Source organism: Nicotiana tabacum, chromosome 18 (genome assembly GCF_000715075.1).
Source record: "Nicotiana tabacum cultivar K326 chromosome 18, ASM71507v2, whole genome shotgun sequence".
NCBI classification, from domain to species: domain Eukaryota; kingdom Viridiplantae; phylum Streptophyta; class Magnoliopsida; order Solanales; family Solanaceae; genus Nicotiana; species Nicotiana tabacum.
In genome coordinates this window covers 6,656,430-6,677,675 of record NC_134097.1, presented here as the reverse complement: position 1 = coordinate 6,677,675, position 21,246 = coordinate 6,656,430, and the positions used below count along the sequence as shown (strand labels likewise).

General features: G+C 36.7%; 3 protein-coding genes across 4 annotated transcripts; 2 read left to right on the top strand and 1 right to left on the bottom strand.

Annotated features, from left to right (window-relative positions):
- Positions 1-531: 531 nt before the first annotated feature.
- Positions 532-6,046, top strand: LOC107806630 (translation initiation factor IF3-2, chloroplastic-like). The gene is made up of 9 exons (XM_075236561.1): positions 532-905; positions 1,239-1,278; positions 1,366-1,425; positions 2,181-2,233; positions 2,891-2,946; positions 3,043-3,076; positions 5,285-5,357; positions 5,448-5,540; positions 5,644-6,046. Exons 2-9 carry the CDS (start codon positions 1,276-1,278, stop codon positions 5,782-5,784), a joined length of 513 nt encoding a protein of 170 aa, XP_075092662.1. The 5' UTR covers positions 532-905; positions 1,239-1,275; the 3' UTR covers positions 5,785-6,046.
- Positions 6,047-9,650: 3,604 nt separating this feature from the next.
- LOC107806628 (cellulose synthase A catalytic subunit 7 [UDP-forming]) lies at positions 9,651-15,532 on the top strand. 2 transcript variants are annotated; one of them, XM_016630819.2, is made up of 12 exons: positions 9,652-9,810; positions 10,210-10,405; positions 10,518-10,717; positions 10,806-11,026; positions 11,659-11,925; positions 12,270-12,615; positions 12,708-12,971; positions 13,097-13,309; positions 13,485-13,695; positions 13,810-14,006; positions 14,303-14,656; positions 14,804-15,532. In XM_016630819.2, the coding sequence occupies exons 1-12, from the start codon at positions 9,736-9,738 to the stop codon at positions 15,383-15,385; spliced, it is 3,126 nt and encodes a 1,041-aa protein (XP_016486305.1). In that variant the 5' UTR covers positions 9,652-9,735; the 3' UTR covers positions 15,386-15,532. The 2 variants fall into 2 exon arrangements, with proteins under 2 accessions (XP_016486304.1, XP_016486305.1); XM_016630818.2 differs by having other exon boundaries at positions 9,651-9,810; positions 13,485-14,006.
- Positions 15,533-16,394: 862 nt separating this feature from the next.
- LOC107806629 (pentatricopeptide repeat-containing protein At4g30700-like) lies at positions 16,395-18,956 on the bottom strand. The gene has a single exon (XM_016630821.2). It carries the CDS (start codon positions 18,911-18,913, stop codon positions 16,538-16,540), a length of 2,376 nt encoding a protein of 791 aa, XP_016486307.1. The 5' UTR covers positions 18,914-18,956; the 3' UTR covers positions 16,395-16,537.
- Positions 18,957-21,246: the final 2,290 nt, after the last annotated feature.

The following is a 21,246-nucleotide window of genomic DNA, read 5'->3' as shown; positions in this document are numbered from 1 at the left end:
TTATTAGGACCATATGGAGGAATAAATAATGATCACGTATGATCATTTATAATTTAAATAGAAAATATATTATTTTAATAAATCTCATATATATATATATATATATATATATATATATATATATATATATATATATATATATATAACATATAAAAATATTGAAGGAGAGCATTGGTATAACCGATAAATTTGCTCCTATGTTACCAGAGGATATGAGTTCGAGCCGTAAAAATAGTCTCTTATAGAAATATAGTCTGATTTGAGCCGTGAAAATAGTCTCTTACAAAAATATAGTCTGAATTACGGATTTCGCACATAGAGTGAGTTTAGTGTACCGAACTGCCTTTTTAACGAGCTTAGTGTATCAGACTGCTTTTTTAATGACATATTAAAATAAAGAATATTAATGAATCATAAATTACCAGTCCAAAAACTGACTATACCATGCTATTTTTACATAAAATATAATGGGTTAATTTGGACCCATTAGTGTCTGGATTGAGCGGGTTAGATGCTTTGGGCCACCCCCTCAATGTCACCAAAGAAAAAGACTTGTAGCCAAGCCTCAGGAGCAAAAGCACCTATGGATAAGATCCACCACACTGTGTGTTAACTCTCTCTGTAAAACCACCCACTCACCCACCCACCATCATCCATGGCGTTACCACCTTCACTCTCACACCCACCATTTCCTCTAAACCAAATACTAAACCCCTTTTTCTTCCTTCCCTTAATTCTTCTCTTTTTGGCCTCCGTTTTCACCTTCCTCAGCTCCGTTCTTGCTCCTCCCTTATCTATTATGCTGCCACTGTCTCCGCCCGCTACGGCGGTGGAGGCGGCCGTGGTAACTTCCGGCCGCCCCCACGTTCTGATGATGATGAAGCCCTTGATATTTCCTCTATCAGGTATTCCACATGTTCTTTTGTTATGCCCTCAGCTTGAGTAACATTATGTGAAATTCTTATCCATTTTGCTTTTTAATAGAGTTTTTGGTTATTTTGATATTAAATGTTTTTGTTTAATTTTAAAATGTATTAGGTTCTTGTTAAAGATGTTAACTTTATTTTAGTCTCTTCTGTTGTGCGCTCAGCTTGTTGTAATGTTTATAGGAAATTCATGTCCTTTTTTTGGTTTTCTCAGTTATTGTGATATTAAATGTTCTTTTTAAATGTTGAAATGTATTGGGCTTGTGTTAGAGATGTTAACTTTTTTAGTTTTTTTGTGGTGCTTTGAAATAGGTCAGACAAGGTTAGGCTCATTGATGAAAAGCAGAACATGGTTAGTCTAATTTCATATTTGCTTCTTGTGTTGGTTTCTTAGTTGTTATTAATCATTGATTTTGTTTAATTGGTTTTTGTTATATAGCTGGGGATAGTGTCAAAAATGGAAGCTCTTCAGAAAGCTGAGGATGCCAGCCTTGACTTGGTATGTCTTTGAAAGACTGAATTGATTGTATGTAACTTTTTTCTTCAAGTTTTGTGTTTACGGGGATAATAAAATATCCCTCAACTATGATAATGTAGTCCTCTAATTTTCCTCATTTGTGCTAGTAATCTTGTATTGTATGGTAAAAAATAATGTGGTGTCAAGAAAAGAATTTTATTCCAAAGATGGTAAAAAATATGCAGTTATAAGTGTTAAACTAGGCAAAGTTGACTGCAGTTATGAAGCTCCAAGAAGAAAGATAATATACTCTGTACTGTTTTTTTTTTTTTTTTTTGGGGGGGGGGGGGAGGAGGGGGTTGGGGGGGTGGGGGGTTACAGGAAGATAAGAATAATACTGCTTCAGGTTATTAGATGTAGGCAAAGGCGGATCTACGATTTAAACTCTATGTTCAACCTTTAAGGTTCTTCGCATGAACCCATTATATTTTTAAAGTAATGGGTTCATATCTATTATTTGTTGCAATTTTAGTGGATTTTTATGCATAAATTTGTGCTCCATGTCGAAAATATTGGGTTCAGATGAACCTGATATTGTAACGGTGGATCTGCCCCTGGTTAGAAGGGAATATATTACTTGCAGGAAAAAAATTGAAATGCAAGATGATGTATTTAGTGGTCAACAGAAGTTCTATCCTAGGTTGAGCTAGACGAAGAGTAGCTAATCCAGAATACTGATTAGGATAAAGTTAATATTGGTTTGATTATGTTATTCTTTCTTTGGCGGATGTTTGTAGGTGATTCTATCTCCAGAAGCAGATCCGCCGGTTGTCAAAATGATGGATTACAAGTAAGATATATCCATCAGAAGTTTTTTGTTGTCTCTGATTTTCAATCTTGACAGATGCTTCTTGATTCCTGGAATGATCTAGTTACACACGTGCAGAATTTGAGTATAAGCCATATGAGTCATTAAGGTCGTAATTTGTAGCTTGACACATCTAATAGGAGTAATTGGTATGCCCTCTGTTCCGTTTCATTAGTCCTAGTTTTACATGAACTTGTTACTAGTATAAGATTTAAGAGTGTTTACTATTTCGTAGGGTTGTTTAATTGTTTCTGTGTTCTTGGGAATAGAATGAAAGAGTAAAAATCATGAAATACGATCTGCTTGAGCTGGAATTTTGATTCTTTTTTACCAAACTGGGTTAAGAATATTTCTTAAACCGGAAGCCGAGCTTGTATGAAACTGTGAAAATCATATAAAACCAAGCAAGTTTCAAAAAGCATACTATTTGGCTTGAATTAGGTGGGTTAGAAATTACGATCATAGGTATATGCTGTGTTATTTTTGCTTGACTATTACGTTATAGTGCAAATTATTATCTGCTTATCAATTTTAGATCGTTTGTATGCTGACTAGATGCAATGATCTTTTTCACGTATTTCTTATTATTTTGAATTGCTAAGAGATCAGTGCATTGATATTTTGCTTTGTTTTTGGCAGTAAGTATAAGTATGAACTGCAAAAGAAGAAAAAGGAGCAGCAAAAGAAAAATGCTGGTACATGTCTTGCCTTTTTAGAAGTTTGCTTTTCGTTTGAAATATAGATCCCGTTTTAACTTCCTTTTACGGATGAACTTTTTCTTTTAATGGCAGCCAGCCGCATGGATTTGAAGGAGCTCAAAATGGGGTAAGGTTCCATATCATGTATACCTAGCGCTGATGTATATTGAGAAAATGTTAGCTTTTTTCCTAGTCCTTCATTAGATGGCTACTTGGTGAAAAGTTTTAACACTATGGCCATATTTTCTCCTTTAGTTTGATTTTTGGTGGTTCAGTATTTAAAGTTTTATTCTTTATTGTTTATGGTTTTTGTGTGGTTAGTAATGGCAGAGTAGGGTCATGTCCTCGGGGCGGAGGGGCGGGGGGTGGGACACGGGTCAGGGGGTGGGACGGGGACCAGAGGGGGTAAAGGCAACAAGGGAGCCTGTAGGTTGAGGATTGGATCGTGGAATATAGGGACGTTGACGGGTAAGTCTATAGAGCTTGCGAAGATTCTCCAGAAGAGGAAGGTCAATATAGCTTGTGTTCAGGAGACCAGGTGGGTAGGATTGAAGGCGAGGAATGCGGACGGGTTCAAATTGATGTTGTTGTTGTCTGGATGTGCCTTCTTTCCTGGAAATAATTCATTTGAGCTGCATTTATCTTAAAAAAATTTCTTATCATTAGCGTTGCTATTGGGCCGAGAGGTGAGAATAACAAAATCATTTAATGCAAATATATAATACTAACACTAGAACAGCAAGAATGAAGTGCATGTAGACTTGAAAAACCATCGGCTGATATCATATACAAATGCAAAATAATCAGGCATCAATTTATTCATCCATAAAATCCAGAGATGTGTCTCTAATTTGTTGTCTTCCATCTGACTATGTCGAATGGGGCATACTCTAACAATAGAAGCCTTTTTGTACTTCTTTGTTGATTTTACCTTCTGAATTTAAGTCATTTTGATTTAATATAAAATGAGACTGTGACGAGTAAATTGCTAAAATAACATAAGACTGAAAACATAACAGAGAAATATAAGTCACATCTGCTTTGGCTTGAGTAAAGACATGGACCGTGAAAACCTTTTCCTTGATGGCTAAGAAAGTGAAATCCTGGAATTTCAGAGTTTTAGAGAAGATAGAGAGAGCATGGGATTTTGTGAGAGTTGAGCAAATGTGAAAAATCCTTGGTAAACTAGGAAAGGAAATTATTTTAGCTATTAGATTCTTTATTTACTTATTGAGAAAACATACTCTCTCCTTCCCAATTTATGTGACATTGTTTGACTCGGCACAAAGTTTAAGAAAGAAATGAAGACTTTTGAAACTTGTGGTCTAAAGTGTGTGGCTATAAAATCATCTCATTAAGGGTGAAGTAAGAAGTTTAAAGTTAAATTGTTTCTAAATAAGGAGGTATACGTTCTCTTTGGGACAGACTAGAAAAGAAAGTATGACACATAAATTGGGACAGAGAGAGTATGTTTTAGCTATGTTAGAAGATAGTACCGGAGGTATAATCTAACTCATTGTTCGTCTCTGTGTACATCAACTCTTCTGAGGTATCCTCAAATTAAGGAGAAGTAATAATCATGAACAAGTTCCCTAATGTGTTTATTGACTATTGATGTGGATCATCATAGAGTTAACTAGTATTGGCTGTTTACTAAGGATTGGCTCTGAGAGCTCATTGTAAGCAGTTGACTCTTTACAAGTATCTACGACTTGTCTATGAAAAGAAATGGCTATTATGACTTGACACATGAAATTCTAGTTACGGGTGACTTACCTTCCGTTTCTCCTTTTCAGAAGACCAGTAAGTCCTTTTGAACCTCACACACCATAGGTCTTGCATTTTTTACTTTTTTCAGAGTTGTAAGTATTCTGAAACGGTTCTTCTCATCTGCACACTACTCTTTTGTGTCAACAATTGTGCTATGTATCCTTTTCCTCTGTCTCTAAAGTGATTGCTGCTCTATCGATTTGGCCTCTATGAAAAAAAGCGAATGAAGTTTTCTTCCCATTTCTCTGTGTTAATAGGCTTTCTCAATGGTAAAAGGGGGAATTTCCAATATTTGTATTTCTCTTTGCTTTAGTTAAATTGCTTGACATATTTACCAGCAAGAAAAGTTAGTTATATTGTTAGGTTTTAACACACGGTAAGCGCTTCAATATCAATGTTCTCTGAAGTAAAAAAGACCAGTAAACCTAGTAGGTCACATCTTTTACGGTTGTAGCGCTAATCTTTACTAATATGTTGCGGCATGGTACATTTTTTACCCTATTTTCCCTCATTTGTTTTGGCCTCCTTTCCTGGTATCTGAAAGTTCTCTTGAATATTATTGCAGTTACAATATTGATTCTCATGATTATTCAGTGCGTTTGAGAGCTGCTCAAAAGTTTTTGAAAGATGGTGACAAGGTAGCTCGGAATCTTGTATTTCAGCATGCAAGTGCTTTTGCGAATTTGATGGTTTAATATTTAAACATTATTAAATGGTAACTCCTGCAGGTAAAAATCATAGTGAACTTAAAAGGCCGTGAAAATGAGTTCAGAAATAATGCTATTGAGCTAATAAAGCGTTTTCAGAATGACATTGGCGAGGTAAGTTTGGTGCATGCAGGATTTCAATTATTTTGCGTGAAGTAGTCTAACTCTTTTTCACTCTCCGGCTAGTTAACGTCTTATATTATGGTGCCATTCGCAGCTTGCAACCGAGGAGAACAAAAGTTTCAGGGATAGGAACATGTTCATAGTATTGGTACCGAATAAGGCTATTGTACAGAAAGGTCAAGAGCAACCGAAGAAAAAGGAAAAACCAGCAACTGAAGTTTCAGCCAGTGTTTGAGCATCAGATGAATTTATTAGCAGATAATCATATGCATATGTTTCTAAAGTGAAATGTGAGATGCCACCCTGATATATGTCTTGTATAGAATTAGTCAAATACAAGTCTGTAATAGGATATACACTTGTGTAGTGTCTGTAATAGTAGCAAGAAACATTCAAGTTTTTGTAGTAACATCTAATAGGTGAAGTTGAAGTAAGTTGAGCTTTACTTCACTTGTTATATTTCACGCGTTGGCATGAGGAATTTGAATATTCTCCAAGTATCCATGGGTGTGGCCTATCAGTCAATTAAAGGTAGAATGGACCATAGCAGATAAGGGTTCAAATATCCAGCAGATGTAAAAATGCTAGGTGACCTTTTTCCTTCGGAGAGAGGTATAGGTCGCGGGCCTGCTCCTTCCCTCGGGTCCGAGGCCGGTTTCGCCTTCAGACGAAGACATCATGTTATTCTGGACCCTGCTCTCGATCTCCAAATATAGAATCCCAAGTAGAATGAGACTTGTGCCCCCGTCTCATCCAATTGCCCTACTACAAAATAAGGCAAGGGATCGCTTACCATCGATCCGAGCCTATGCGAAGCAAGTGTACACCCTAGATTGTCTCCAGACCAAAGTGATGAAAAGGCGAGCGGTTCTAAGTTATAGTAAATACAGTTTTTCGATTCGTGTGTTGGTTATAGTAAATAGAATTATTTGATACCTATATTGGTGGGAGATAGCAGATACTCATTCGAGGTGCGCAAGCTGGCTCAGACACAACACTACCTTTACCCAAAAAAAAAGAGAGAATTTGGGTCCTCTTTTTCTCCCTTTCATTTTTGTATGGTTAGAGTTTTATACCAAAGGGAGGGATTTCCTTATCAGAATGATGAGCTATCAATTAGTTTTCTAGCTACACTTTCAATAGCTTATTTTGTGGGAAACTTTATATAGAAGTACTTGCAGCCTAAGCATCCTCTGACGATATTTCTTGTTGGCACTTCAAATATAGGATCCATTTCAAAGATATTTAATTGTGGTTATTTTCTTCCTTTTAACTACTAAGGTTTTTCGGTTCGCTAAGTTTGAAATGTCCATTCCGCTTCTAAATTATATGATACTTTTTCGTTTTATTAATTCTCAAAATATCTGACATAATACTATTTCTATACGGCATTTGCAACTTTCAAGAAATTAAATTATTGAAGTATTCATATCTTAACATTAATGTAATACATGTTTCTCTCTTTTTCAGCCACTATTTTAGTATATTCTTCCATCATTACTAACTAATATTTGATATAAGTCAAACACGATCGCACAAAATGAAATAGATATTAATTTTGTATATTATAACATTTCCTCTAATAAAACGAATAGTTGCCTGTAATGCCTTTAGGGAAAAGAAAAAAAAACGTACAAATTGCATGGGCGCCCTATTTGGTCGCCCATTTTTAACTTATACCCGTTTTGTTTTTCCGTTTGCATCTGTACCCATTTTTTGTTAAAAGTATTTTAAAAAGACGATTTTGCCCTTCTTTAATAAAAGACTATTGACAAACTGCATGACAAAAACTTAAGCATGTTTAGGCCGAAGTTTTAGCAAATAAACTAAAAAATTTCAGCTTGTTTAGATTGAAGTTTCGGATAAAACTCAGGACAAAACTGTAGACTGCGTTACAAAACTTCAGCATGTTTTGGTATGAAATTTTAGCAATTGAACTAAATAACTTCAGCATGCATTAGCAAAATCTCTTTAGAAAATTACATACTGCAAGACAAAAACTTAAGCATGTTTAGTCTAAAGTTTTAGCAAACGAACTAAATAACTTAAGCATGTTTAGTCTGAAGTTTTAGCAAATGAACTAAATAACTTCAGCATGTTTTGTCTGAAATTTTAGCAAATGAATTAAATAACTTCAGCATGCATTAGAAAAAAACTCATTAGAAAATTACATACTACAAGACAAAAACTCTGAAGTTTTAGCAAATGAACTAAATAACTTAAGCATGTTTAGTCTGAAGTCTTAGCAAATGAACTAAATAACTTTAGCATGTTTTGTCTGAAGTTTTAACAAATGAATTAAATAACTTCAGCATGCATTAGAAAAAAACTCATTAGAAAATTACATACTACAAGACAAAAACTTAAGCATGTTTAGTCTGAAGTTTTAGCAAATGAACTAAATAACTTAAGCATGTTTAGTCTGAAGTTTTAGCAAATAAATTAAATAACTTAAGCATGTTTAGTATGAAGTTTAGCAAATGAACTAAATAACTTAAGCATGTTTAGTCGGAAGTTTTAGCAAATGAACTAAATAACTTAAGCATGTTTAGTCTGAAATTTTAGCAAATGAACTACATAACTTCAGCATGTTTAGACTGATGTTTCGGATACGATTCATGACAAAACTGTAGACTGCAGGATAAATAACTTCAGCATGCATTAGCATGAAATTTTAGCTTCATTGTGAAACAACTTCATGTTATATAGCATGAAGTTTTAGCTTCAAGGTGAAACAACTTCATGCAAGTGTGATTCTGAAGATGAATCTGGACAAGTTTCTAATTTTTTTTTTATAAAGTTGCTGAGAGGAGAGGAGGAGATCGTTTTATATCTTTTGTCAGGGGTGTAATTGTCATATTATTACGAATTTTTTGTGAAATGGCTACCAAATCAATAATTTTAAAAAATAGGGTACATGTTAAAAGGTGACACAAATATAAGGTATGACGACAAATCCAAAAAAAAAAAAAAAAAAAAAAAACCAAAGTCAAGGTCCAAAGTATGTCAATTCTTGGTTATCTCATCGATAATAGGGTGATATACAGTTATTTCTTACCGATAATTTTTCATTTGCAATTTATTTTATTTAACAATTACTAAATATTTGGGTTACCTGTTTTTTTTTTTTTTAACAAGTTAAATATGATTTTAATCTGTTAGCATCACATCGTCGAATGTGATAAGTTTCAGATAAGCTGTAAGGTATCGTTGGATACAATTTGAGTTATAAAGTTATTCAGTATAAAAATACTTATATAAAAACTTCAGTTTTTCGGTTTCTTTCCCACTGTTATTTATAACGTTGACTTTCTCCTTTAAAAAACTTATGCTGTTTTCTTATATATTCCACTTCTAAAAACAATTATCATAAAAAAGCTTCTTTTAACGACAAGAAAGAAAAAAAAACTAGATTCCAATCAATAAATTACTTTCCAAATTAGAAATTAATATGTGCTTTTCAGTTGAAAGAAATTTGACTTACTAATAAGTAAAATCTTTTATCCTAATCATAATTTGCATAAAAGCCAAATCTGAAATTTAATAATTCACAATAGTAATTTCTTAAAAGTAAAGGACCATTCATACAATGTAAGAAAAACCTTGGGACTAACATGAAAATACAACCAACCAAAGGAAAAGCTTAAGCAAAGAGCTGACATACTAGCAAATCTGTTGATGTGTGTGTGTGTGTGTGTGTGTGTGAGAGAGAGAGAGAGAGAGAGAGAGAGTAGAAAACTTTTTTATACTAATCATGATTTGAATAAAAGCCATATCTGAAATTGAACATTCGTAGTAGTAATTCTCAAAAGTAAAGGACCATTACACATTATAAGAAAAATAGTGGGGCTAATTTGACAAAAATAACCAACCAAAGGAAAAGCTTAAGCAAAGAAGCTGGCCATACTAGCAAATTCTGTTGGAGACAGAGAAAAAGAATATGCATGGTTGTTGAAAAACTGAGGAAGCTTAGCTTAAAGGCAATGAAGACTCTGCAACCAACACATCTTCCATAGAATGGACATATATTAGGTACAAGAAAGATACATAGAAAATGACACTAGTACTACTAATGTTTACCTTCCATCATTCTTTCTTTCATTTAAAAAGTAAACTTTAAACCATATATACCATTGTCATCACCCTCCATTTCTCACTAGAATCATATCCACCACCTCCCTCTGCCATGGAAGCCAGTGCCGGTCTTGTCGCTGGTTCGCATAACCGGAACGAGCTCGTCGTCATTCATGGCCATGAAGAGGTAATTATGTCTTTGGAACATTCTTTTGGAATGTCCAAAGTTAACATTGAACTGCATGCATAGAAGTAATCTTAGGGGTCGTTTGGTACATGGGATAAGGATAATAATCTCGGGATAGAATTGGGATTAATTTTGTCCCATGTTTGGTTTTGGATATTAGCTAATCCCGGGACAACTTTTACACGAAAATGGTGGGATTAGTTTTCCCATACAAAAGATGGGATAGCTAATCTCATGGGATATCCAAAGATATCCCACCATTGTACCAAACGACCCCTCACAATGTTACATTTAAGTTATATCTTTATGTTCAATATGAAATATAGAGAAGGAAAAGATGCCTTTGCTTTTCTCTTTCGTTCGATTCTAACTTTCTTTCTTGTCCTATATTTGGTGCAGCATAAGCCATTGAAGGATTTGAGTGGACAAGTTTGTGAGATATGTGGGGATGAAATAGGACTAACAGTGGATGGTGATCTCTTTGTGGCCTGCAATGAGTGTGGTTTCCCTGTGTGCCGGCCGTGCTACGAGTATGAGAGAAGGGAAGGAACTCAACAGTGTCCACAGTGCAAGACCAGATACAAACGTCTCAAAGGTATATACATATACATCTTGATGAATAAAACATTCACATCCATGCAAACTTGTTCTGGTTAATTGTTCGTGTTATTTAATTTTTGTTTTAAATTGTATTTGATGTCTTGAAGGGAGTCCAAGGGTGGCGGGAGATGAAGATGAGGAAGATATTGACGATATTGAACACGAATTCAAAATTGATGACGAGCAAAACAAGAATAGAAATATTGTTGAGACCATTCTCCATGGTAAGATGACCTATGGAAGAGGACCAGAAGATGAAGATTCCGCTCAGTACCCTCCTGTCATTGCTGGAATCCGCTCACATCCGGTATGAATATTAAAATCTCAGTCCAAGAATTTCTAAGATAAGAGAAAATTTTGAATACCTTGGATAAGAATGCATTTCATGGATACAGGTTAGTGGTGAATTCCCGATATCAAGTCATGCAAACGGAGAGCAGATTTTGGGATCTTCCCTTCACAAAAGGATACATCCGTATCCAGCTTCCGAACCTGAAAGTGCAAGATGGGATGATAAGAAAGAGGGAGGGTGGAAAGAAAGAATGGATGATTGGAAATTGCAGCAAGGAAATCTGGGGCAAGACTATGATGACTATGCTGACCCTGATATGGCCATGTAAGTAGTTAACATTGAACTTTAACATGAAAACATTATGCAAATACATATCTTGAACCATAACACTGAGGCATGGGAATTACACGATGCAAAATGCTCACATCTAGGCAAAGGCGGAGCCAAGATTTCAACTTTATGGGTTCTGGATTTTGAAACGCTTGAAGTGCTAATAACTGGGTTCTAATTTCTTTTAACACAAATACACTATTTAAGCAAAAGCTACTGGGTTTGGCCGAACCCGTACTCGAACTTCTAGCTCCGTCTCTGCATCTCGGTTGTGTCTTGGTTATTTCCTGTGGTTGGAGATAGATATACTAGCATTTGACTATTTAAAATCACTCCCTTCTTTCTCAATCACATTCACATGAATGGAAGTGAAAGGATTACATATAACAAGTTCATGCCAGTAGGAGTAAGAATGAATTAGCTGAAATGAGAAGGCATTTATAGATGTATAGAAATCTATAGTCGCTAAAAAATTCTGGTATATCTAGTCTTGTAGATTATTAGTTGATAACGCATATCCGGTTCACTAGATTGCAGTGATTTCTTCTCAAATCCATCAGTTCAATGCTTAAAATTAGCTAACAGAAACTGCAACATACTCTCAGCTAATCAATGTGAAAATGCAGGGTGGATGAAGCAAGACAGCCTTTGTCAAGAAAAGTGCCAATAGCATCAAGCAAGATAAATCCTTACCGGATGGTGATTGTGGCTAGGCTGTTTATTCTGGCCATCTTCCTTCGTTACAGAATTCTGAATCCAGTGCATGACGCGATTGGTCTCTGGCTAACTTCTATCATCTGTGAGATCTGGTTTGCCTTCTCTTGGATCCTTGATCAGTTCCCCAAATGGTTCCCAATCGACCGTGAGACTTACCTTGATCGTCTCTCTCTCAGGTGACAAATCTTTGCAAGTCTATTGTCCTGCTTAAGCACGGACATAAAACCAATTGAGTATTGCCGATGTGTGCCCCTTGTTTTCGCAAAAATATGCCATACCCTAAGTACAATGTATTAGATACTAACGGAACCACATTAAAGTTCCACGGAAGAGGAAGAGCTTAGCATTCAGGCAAAACTTACTAGAAGAGAAACTATGACAAATCATATTTGCAATCTAATCTGAATGAGATTATAATTTTCACAGTTACAAGTCAAATCATTTTCCGAGTTGCTTCTTAAAAGTTCTAACAAACTTTACCACTAGAGAAATACATATTTCACAATTTATTTTTATGTAGGTATGAGAGGGAAGGAGAACCAAACATGCTAGCCCCCGTCGATATATTTGTCAGTACAGTGGATCCTATGAAGGAACCTCCTCTTGTTACGGCTAATACTATCCTCTCAATATTAGCAATGGATTACCCTGTTGACAAAACTTCATGCTACCTATCTGATGATGGAGCTTCAATGTGCACCTTCGAAGCACTATCAGAAACTGCAGAATTTGCTAGAAAATGGGTACCCTTCTGCAAGAAGTTTGCTATAGAGCCTCGAGCACCAGAGTTTTACTTCTCTCAAAAAATCGATTATCTCAAGGACAAAGTCCAGCCAACATTCGTTAAGGAGAGACGAGCAATGAAGGTATAGCTTGAACTCTCGATTTCATCTGCAGCTTAGTGCTAATATAAAACTTTCCCAAGTCACGAAATCACAAACGTTATTGTACTTGACAGAGAGAGTATGAAGAATTCAAGGTAAGAATCAATGCACTAGTTGCCAAAGCAACTAAAATGCCTCCGGGAGGGTGGATCATGCAAGATGGAACACCATGGCCGGGAAATAATACAAGGGACCATCCCGGTATGATTCAAGTCTTTTTAGGCCAAAGTGGAGGAACTGACGTGGAAGGAAATGAACTCCCTCGTCTTGTTTATGTTTCTCGTGAAAAAAGGCCTGGTTTCCAGCATCACAAAAAGGCTGGTGCTATGAATGCCCTGGTAAACATACTGACAAGTCAAAATTGTTACACATCTATTTAGAAACATTATGCACATTACATCAGATATTTTGACAAGAAATTTTGCAGAAATGACAGAATATTTTCTCAATGTGAACATTGCAGGTTCGTGTTTCAGGAGTTCTTACCAATGCACCATTTATGCTTAACTTGGACTGTGATCACTACCTTAACAACAGCAAGGCTGCCAGAGAAGCCATGTGCTTCTTAATGGACCCACAAATGGGCAAAAAAGTTTGCTTCGTCCAGTTTCCTCAAAGATTTGATGGAATAGACAGGCACGATAGATATGCCAACCGAAACACAGTCTTCTTTGATGTAAGATCCAGCAAAATATGCCACATAAGGCCACTACCAAAAAATTATATACATTAGAATTGAGAAGATGTTTTACAGACAATACTTAATATAGCAAACATATAAAGTGATGGTCAATTTCTTTAACTTATTTGAGATTAGCTTTACCGTGATCTTATTTCTATTACTTGGGCAGATTAACATGAAAGGCCTAGACGGAATACAAGGTCCAGTATATGTTGGCACAGGATGTGTATTCAGAAGGCAGGCTTTATATGGCTACAATCCTCCTAAACGTGCCAAGCGTCCAAGAATGGTCAGCTGTGACTGTTGCCCATGTTTCGGACGCAAAAAGAAGCTTGATAGTTATAAATGTGAAGTCAATGGAGATGCAGCAAATGCTCAAGGTCATATTACTAAAATTTTATGTTTCAACTTTCAAGATAACCTAAGCAGCTTGTTTAATAAGATCCTCTTGAGATTATTTTTTCCCTTATTTTCTTTTTCTTTTTTCTCCTCAGGATTTGACGATGACAAAGAGCTATTAATGTCCCAGATGAATTTTGAAAAGAAATTTGGCCAGTCAGCAATTTTTGTGACTTCAACTTTAATGATTGAAGGTGGGGTCCCTCCTTCATCGAGCCCAGCAGCCTTGCTAAAGGAAGCAATCCATGTGATCAGCTGTGGCTATGAAGACAAAACAGAATGGGGTTTGGAGGTAATATTATCAATAAGTGGTGTGATGTACTTCTAATAGCTCGACTATTACATTCAAGAAACTCTTTAGCAAACTAAAACTAACGAAAAGAAACTGTGGTTAGAGAAAATATGCTATTGCATGGATACAAGCATATTTCAGTTTTTGAATTAAAGAGGATATGAATGCTTAAAATTTTCTGTACCAGTAACATATGCAGCTAGCTTGAGATATATAAAGAATCATAATCCACCTCTAATGTAATAACATTTCTGAATATCTCATTTGATTGGTTGAAACTGCTTTTCAACTTGCAGCTGGGTTGGATTTATGGCTCTATCACAGAGGATATCTTAACAGGTTTCAAGATGCACTGCCGTGGTTGGAGATCAGTTTACTGTATGCCTAAAGTAGCTGCGTTTAAGGGGTCTGCTCCCATCAACCTGTCAGATCGTCTCAACCAGGTGCTTCGATGGGCTCTTGGTTCCGTTGAGATCTTTTTCAGTCGTCACAGCCCAGTTTGGTATGGCCACAAGGGGGGAAAACTTAAGTGGCTTGAACGATTATCATATGTTAACACAACCGTTTACCCCTTCACTTCCTTACCTCTCCTTGCCTACTGTACTCTCCCTGCTGTCTGCTTGCTCACTGGAAAATTCATAATGCCAGAGGTAAGGATGCGATTTTTTTTCTTAAAGGCCATAAGTGAAAATTAGGAATGCTTCTAGCACCAGTTGCAACTAAGTAGCTACTTATGTCACAAGCTTACTTGCTTTCTGAGTTATTCAGTTGACTTGAACTTAAATTCATTGATGCAGATAAGCACCTTTGCAAGTCTCTTTTTCATCGCTCTTTTCCTCTCAATCTTTGCAACGGGAATTCTCGAGCTAAGGTGGAGTGGAGTAAGCATTGAGGAATGGTGGAGAAATGAGCAATTTTGGGTGATTGGAGGGATATCTGCCCACCTTTTTGCTGTAGTGCAAGGTCTTCTCAAGATTTTGGCTGGCATAGATACCAACTTTACTGTGACATCTAAGGCAACAGATGATGACAACTTTGGAGAGCTATATGCCTTCAAGTGGACTACTCTCCTTATTCCTCCAACGACGATTCTCATAATCAACTTGGTTGGGGTTGTAGCCGGAATCTCTGATGCCATCAACAACGGATACCAATCGTGGGGTCCCCTGTTCGGAAAGCTTTTCTTTGCTTTTTGGGTCATTGTTCATTTATATCCATTCCTCAAGGGTCTTATGGGTAGGCAGAACAGGACCCCAACCATTGTCGTCATATGGTCAATACTTTTAGCCTCCATCTTTTCCTTGCTGTGGGTTCGAATTGATCCATTTGTGCTCAAAACCAAGGGACCAGATGTCAAGCAATGTGGACTTAACTGCTGACGTGCTTGCTCATACTTCTCTTCGGAGCACATCCCTCAAAGTGGAGTATGCAAACAAAAGAATAAACCTAGTGTGAGAAGTTTTGTTTAGTGTACAAATTGTACTCGATTTTGCATATGGCTAAATGAAAGTATTTGAACAATCTGCTAAGTTTTTTCCCACTTAAGTGACCAACTATGAGTTTTGATAGAACTTTTAGCTAATAAATTTGTGAACTTAATGAACAAATATGCAGTGCAATATCCGAGGGAAGTCCTAATGAATGAAGAATTTGAATGTGCCGAATACCCTCATCCTATCTTAAAAGAGTTAAGTGAATATAATTTCCAAGAAGATAACACTTGGCACTTGAAGATGCATGTTAGCGAATGAAATAAAAGTAGATGAGTGGTACTTCTTTAGGTTTTGAGAGGATTTAGTACCTAAAGAGCCTGTTCTCTGAGAAATTTATGCAACCTTTCTCGCCAAATCTTCTGCGAATTCAAGCAGATAGACTCCTCAGCAACTTCCTGTGCACCACAGGTTTAGGACAACTTGGAAAAATAAGATTAAGAGAAATGGGATATCATATGAGTAAGGAAAATGTGTATAAGAGCTCAACCTAGTTATGCCTATTTGATCCAAAGTAACTTTCAGTTGATATCCTGCTCTTATATACATTTGTATGGATTATATTTCATCAATATAACTCGAAAGCTAACAAAGGGGTGGAAGGAAAAAGAAATGAAAGACTGCTGTTCTTGCAAATTCAAGTGCTGTCTTAATGTAAGGATAAAATCTGCGACGTATGATGATATTTATTGATTTTGCCCAGACAAACTAAAATCATGTAAGCCACTGAAAACAACCAGTTTTCATGACCAAAGAAGAAATTACACTCTTCACTAAACTGCATTACAAGCAAAAGATTCCTTCCGGTTAAACTTTTCTTATGAGCCAAACCGTGTAGCGTACTTCAAATAAACAGCAAATAATGGCATCGATAAACTTGAACCTTTGACATTGCATGTGCAACAAGTGATTGAGCTATCCTCTTGTCATTGTTCCTATAAGAATCGGATCTACGCACAAGGTAAACACAAACTGGCTCCATTAACCTCCATATTGCTCCTAAAAAGCTGACTAAACATCCTTGGCAGTAAAAAGTCCTTTTTACCAATAATCTCCACAGGAACACTCCCCATCTTTGAAATGATGAAACCTGTTGGCATCCCTTACAACAATAACTCTGTCCGTAACCTTGGAGACAAACTTGGTGAAATTATGGCAATCCACACAAACCCTTAGGTTCTTGATGATTCTGATTTCAGTTCCAGGTTCAGATGTTAAAAGCCCAAAAGCAATAGCTAACTTCTCACTATGAACTTTGACCATCAACTCCTTCTCTTCTTCTTCAACATCATGCAACGCTGTGCTGGTCTCAGCGTGAAATCCAGCCTCCCTCATCTTTTCCATCAGCTCCTCCAGCTTTGCATAAATAGCCGCTGCTTGAGGATGTGACTCGTCGCTGGATGTAAAGACATGCTGGTGTCCATTAACCTCAATTAAAGTGCACCCAGGGGTCTTTGCTAAATTCTTGTTCTTAAGAACTTTCCTAACTGAAGCAGCTTGAAAATAATTACGATCTGCTGAGTAGATGTTTGAAAGTAAAACATAGTATCCAACACTTCCCATGTCCAACGCAAATAACTTACCCGAGGCCAAGCGAGCCAAATCCATATTTTTGTGGACCATGCATGCCCCGAGTAATGCACCCCACTCGGCTGCACCTGGCTCAAGAGGCATCCTATAAATAAATTCCAACGCATTTTCTAGTTTTCCAGCTCGGCCCAAAAGGTCCACCATGCAGGCATAATGTTCAGATAAAGGTTCAATGCCAAGATCATGAATCATAGAGTGGAATAATTTCTCACCTTCTTCTACTAAGCCGGTATGACTACAAGCATACAAGACACAAAGGAAAGTGACGCCAGTTGGGGAAACTCCAGAATCAAGCATTTGATCAAACAACACCAGTGCTTCTCGACCACATCCATGGAGACCATAAGCTGAAATCATGGCATTCCAAGTAACCACATTTTTCTCCACAATGCTGTCAAATACTTGCCGCGCCTCCTCAATGTTCCCACACTTTGCATACATGTCAACTAAAGCCGTTAATACATAAATGTTTGACTCAAATTTCTCTTTCTTTATTAAGTCATGGACCCATTTTCCCATACTTAATGCTCCAAGTTGAGCACATGCAGAAAGTATACTCGTGATTGTGACAGGATTTGGATGGATATCCAACTTCTGCATTTCCTGAAAGAGAGATATAGCCATTTCTGTCAACCCATTTTGGGCGTAACCTGATATCATGGCATTCCACGATGCTAAGCTTTTTTGTGGGGACTCATCAAACAGCCTCCGCGCCAATTCCATTTCATTGAGTCGGCTGTAGACTGTAGTCAAAGCAGTAGAAACTGAAGGATTCGAGACCATCCCAGATTTCACACAAAAACCATGGATAGAACATGTGAGGTTCAGACGACCGAAAGGACAAGAAACAGGAATTAAACCAACAATGGTACTTGAATTAACTATCTCCCCCTGAACAAGCAATTCTCTAAATAACCTCACCGAAGATTCATTCTCATTATTAAAACAGAAACCAGCAATCATTGCATTACACGAGATCAAATCTGGCTCTCTTATCATCCCAAAGAACAATTTAGCCGCGGATACATCACCACATTTGGAATACAAAGAAATTAAACCAGTAAGAACATACTCATGACTATGATAACCCATTTTGACAACCAAACAATGTATCAACATTCCATTCCTCAACTCCTGCAACTCAGCAACAGCCGTAAGTACCACAGCCAACGTTGTAGAATCAAACCTCATCCCTCTTGCAACCATATCGCCAAAAACCCGAATACTCTCCTCAAAACAGCAATTCTTCACCAACCCAGAAACCATTGTATTCCACAAAACACCATCTCGTTCAGTAATTTCATCGAACACCTTATACGCATGACCAATTCTTGAAAAATTCATATACATACCCACTAAAGCCGACCCAACAAACACATCGTTACTAAATCCACAAACTAACACATGCCCATGAATCAAAATCCCAACTTTTTCATACCCAGATGAAGAAAAAGCTGAAACAACAAACGCAAACGTAAAATTATCGGGTCTAAGTCTTGTATTCTTGATAAGTTGTAAATAAAGTTGTAAAGATTCAAAAGGCAAATTGTTTTTTGAGTAGCCTCTAATGAGGACATTATAAAGAAAAAGATCAGGTGGGTTAGTTTTATTAAAGGTGGTGAATACATTCTTGGCTTTAGAAATGGCTTTAAAGTCAAAAAGTTTGTGAGTGAGTTTTGTGATTGTAATGAGATCAGTGCTTAGGCTATGGCGGATTAAATGGGCGTGAGTTTGATTGAGGTGTGAGAGTGTGGTGGCTTGGTTTATTAGGCTTACGAAGAAGCTTCTGTCTCTTTGAGCTATGGATGCTATGGTTCTGTAAATCATTTAAGAATTTGCTTCAGAGTGGAGTGGTGTGGGCGGCAGTATATATAGGTTTGGCGGGAATGTCAATTTTGTGAAGTAAATTGGTAACAAGTTGTTACGTATACTATTGTATCATATTACTTTAAATATAATATTTATTTTAATATTTAATTAAAATTTATTGTATCATATCGTTAAGTCTCTTTACGTAACAATAAAAAGTGTCACTTTATGGAACAATGTATTTAGTATGGTGGCATCGTTTTCTTACTTTTTTTTCTCATCTTGCCCTTCTTTATTATTAAATAATCATATTTTATACTTTATTCTACTTATTTATATAATAATTCTACTTTGCATCCTATATTTTCTTAGTAATGTTGTAAGTTTGTTATTCGTATTGTTAGTGCATGACATCATGAAACGATAGTAAATGATACAATCTATCCAAACCTTATATACATTTGGATATTCATCAACTTATAAGCTCAAAATCGAAAATCGAAAATATCCAAACCGATTAATCCGAAATCAAATTTAAAAAAATTTGCACTTATTTGGAATGTATTTGGATTGTCATTTTGTTCAATCCGAAAACCAAAAATTCAAACAATCCAATCCGAACGGCGAAACGTCAAAAAAACAAAAGATTTATATTTACAATTTTTTTACAAAATCTTAGCATGATTCATTAATTAACATTTTTGGCAACTAAATATTAACATATCATAAAAGCTTCTACTAAATAAAAGTAATGAATTACGCAAGTACAACCGCAAATAATTAACTTCCTATACTTTTGTTCTAAAATATTAAATTCTGTAACTGAAATAGAAATACTGCCCAGGTCTCAATCCATTATATTCAAGATACTTGTATTCTATAATTAGAACACAGAAAAGAGTATTACTTGTCTAAAATGGTAGTGTTTTGATATTTCATGTACTTTTGTGTATATTATTTGGAGGTCTTATATATGGTATAATAATTGTATCTTGATGCTTCAGATATATTTTTTGTGTAGGTTATTACATATATTATATATGGTATGATTCTAGTATCATAGTAGTATCTTGATGATTCATATGTATTTTTATGTAATTTATTAGCAAGTATATGTAATAATACTTGTATAATAATGGTATCATGAGTACTGTTACACGGCGCCTTCCTGAGATTACTTGGAAGGGCGATGTAAGGCTAAGCAACTGATATTAGTGTAGTTGCTATCCGCCAACTGAGGTCCCTCTCCGTACGCTAGACGAGATTGTCAGTGTCGTACAGGAAAACCAATGTCGAGAGCAATTGAGAGAACAGAAATGAGAATTGAAAGAAAGTTTGATTGCATTAATGAAAGTTATTACAGAAAAGCAACGCGGTATCGAGGGGGAGAGACACCAGTACAGAGAATTGTTTGTTTGCTAGAAAGTTTGATTGTTTGATCCCCCATAATAATACTAAAAAAAATAAATCAAAGTTATATGACTTGACCTGTAAAAGCTGTAGGAGCACACTGAACATAAATGAAGTAAAACTAATCTATATTTACAATGAAAATGACTTAGTCTTTTACAAGGTAGAAACAAGTCCGTTGGCAACAACTTTATCTTGAGCATCAGGGTCTGCCCGCGCATTGTTGTCGGCGCGCGCGATACAATTTGGATCTGCCTGCTGCTGGGCGCTTGGCATCAGATATGCGCACGCGGCACTGTCTGTGTGCACGTCTCTGTTGGCAGCATGATGGTCTGTGCGCTCGGCACTATTGGTATTCGCCTACTGTTGGGCGCTGGCAAGGACTATCGGTGGGGCGACAAAGGCACATGCGCACTTGTCACTTGGCATTGCCGAGACCACGAGGTCGACCATGGCACTAGGCGTTGAGAGGCTTGCCAGGACGCCACGGGGTGCGTCCAAGGGGTCATGGGGCGTGGCTGGAAAGCAACCCATGACATTCTCCCCCACCTGAGTTGGCAACGTCCTCGACGACATTCTGATGGGGGTTTTCTTCCCTGATTGTTGTTGACTGATGCAACACCGTTGCTTCTTGAGGAAGGAGTCTTAGATTTGGATGCACTTCGATCTCCTCTATTTCTACTAGGGCCACTATTGCTAGGCTGGCTCCCGTTGTATCCCTCTCGGATAAGTGGCTGGAGCCTATCCTTCTGAGTTTCCATATGATTATCCCTAAGGCATTCCGCAGCTTGGATCGCTTTGGGTAGGTTATCTACCCTTTGTCTTTGCAGTTCCATACGAGCATAAGGTTTCAAACCTTCTATGAATGCAAATAGTTTGTCTTTGTCCCCATATCCTGTATGTTTAGCATGGGTGCGGAGAATTCCCACACGTAATCTCGC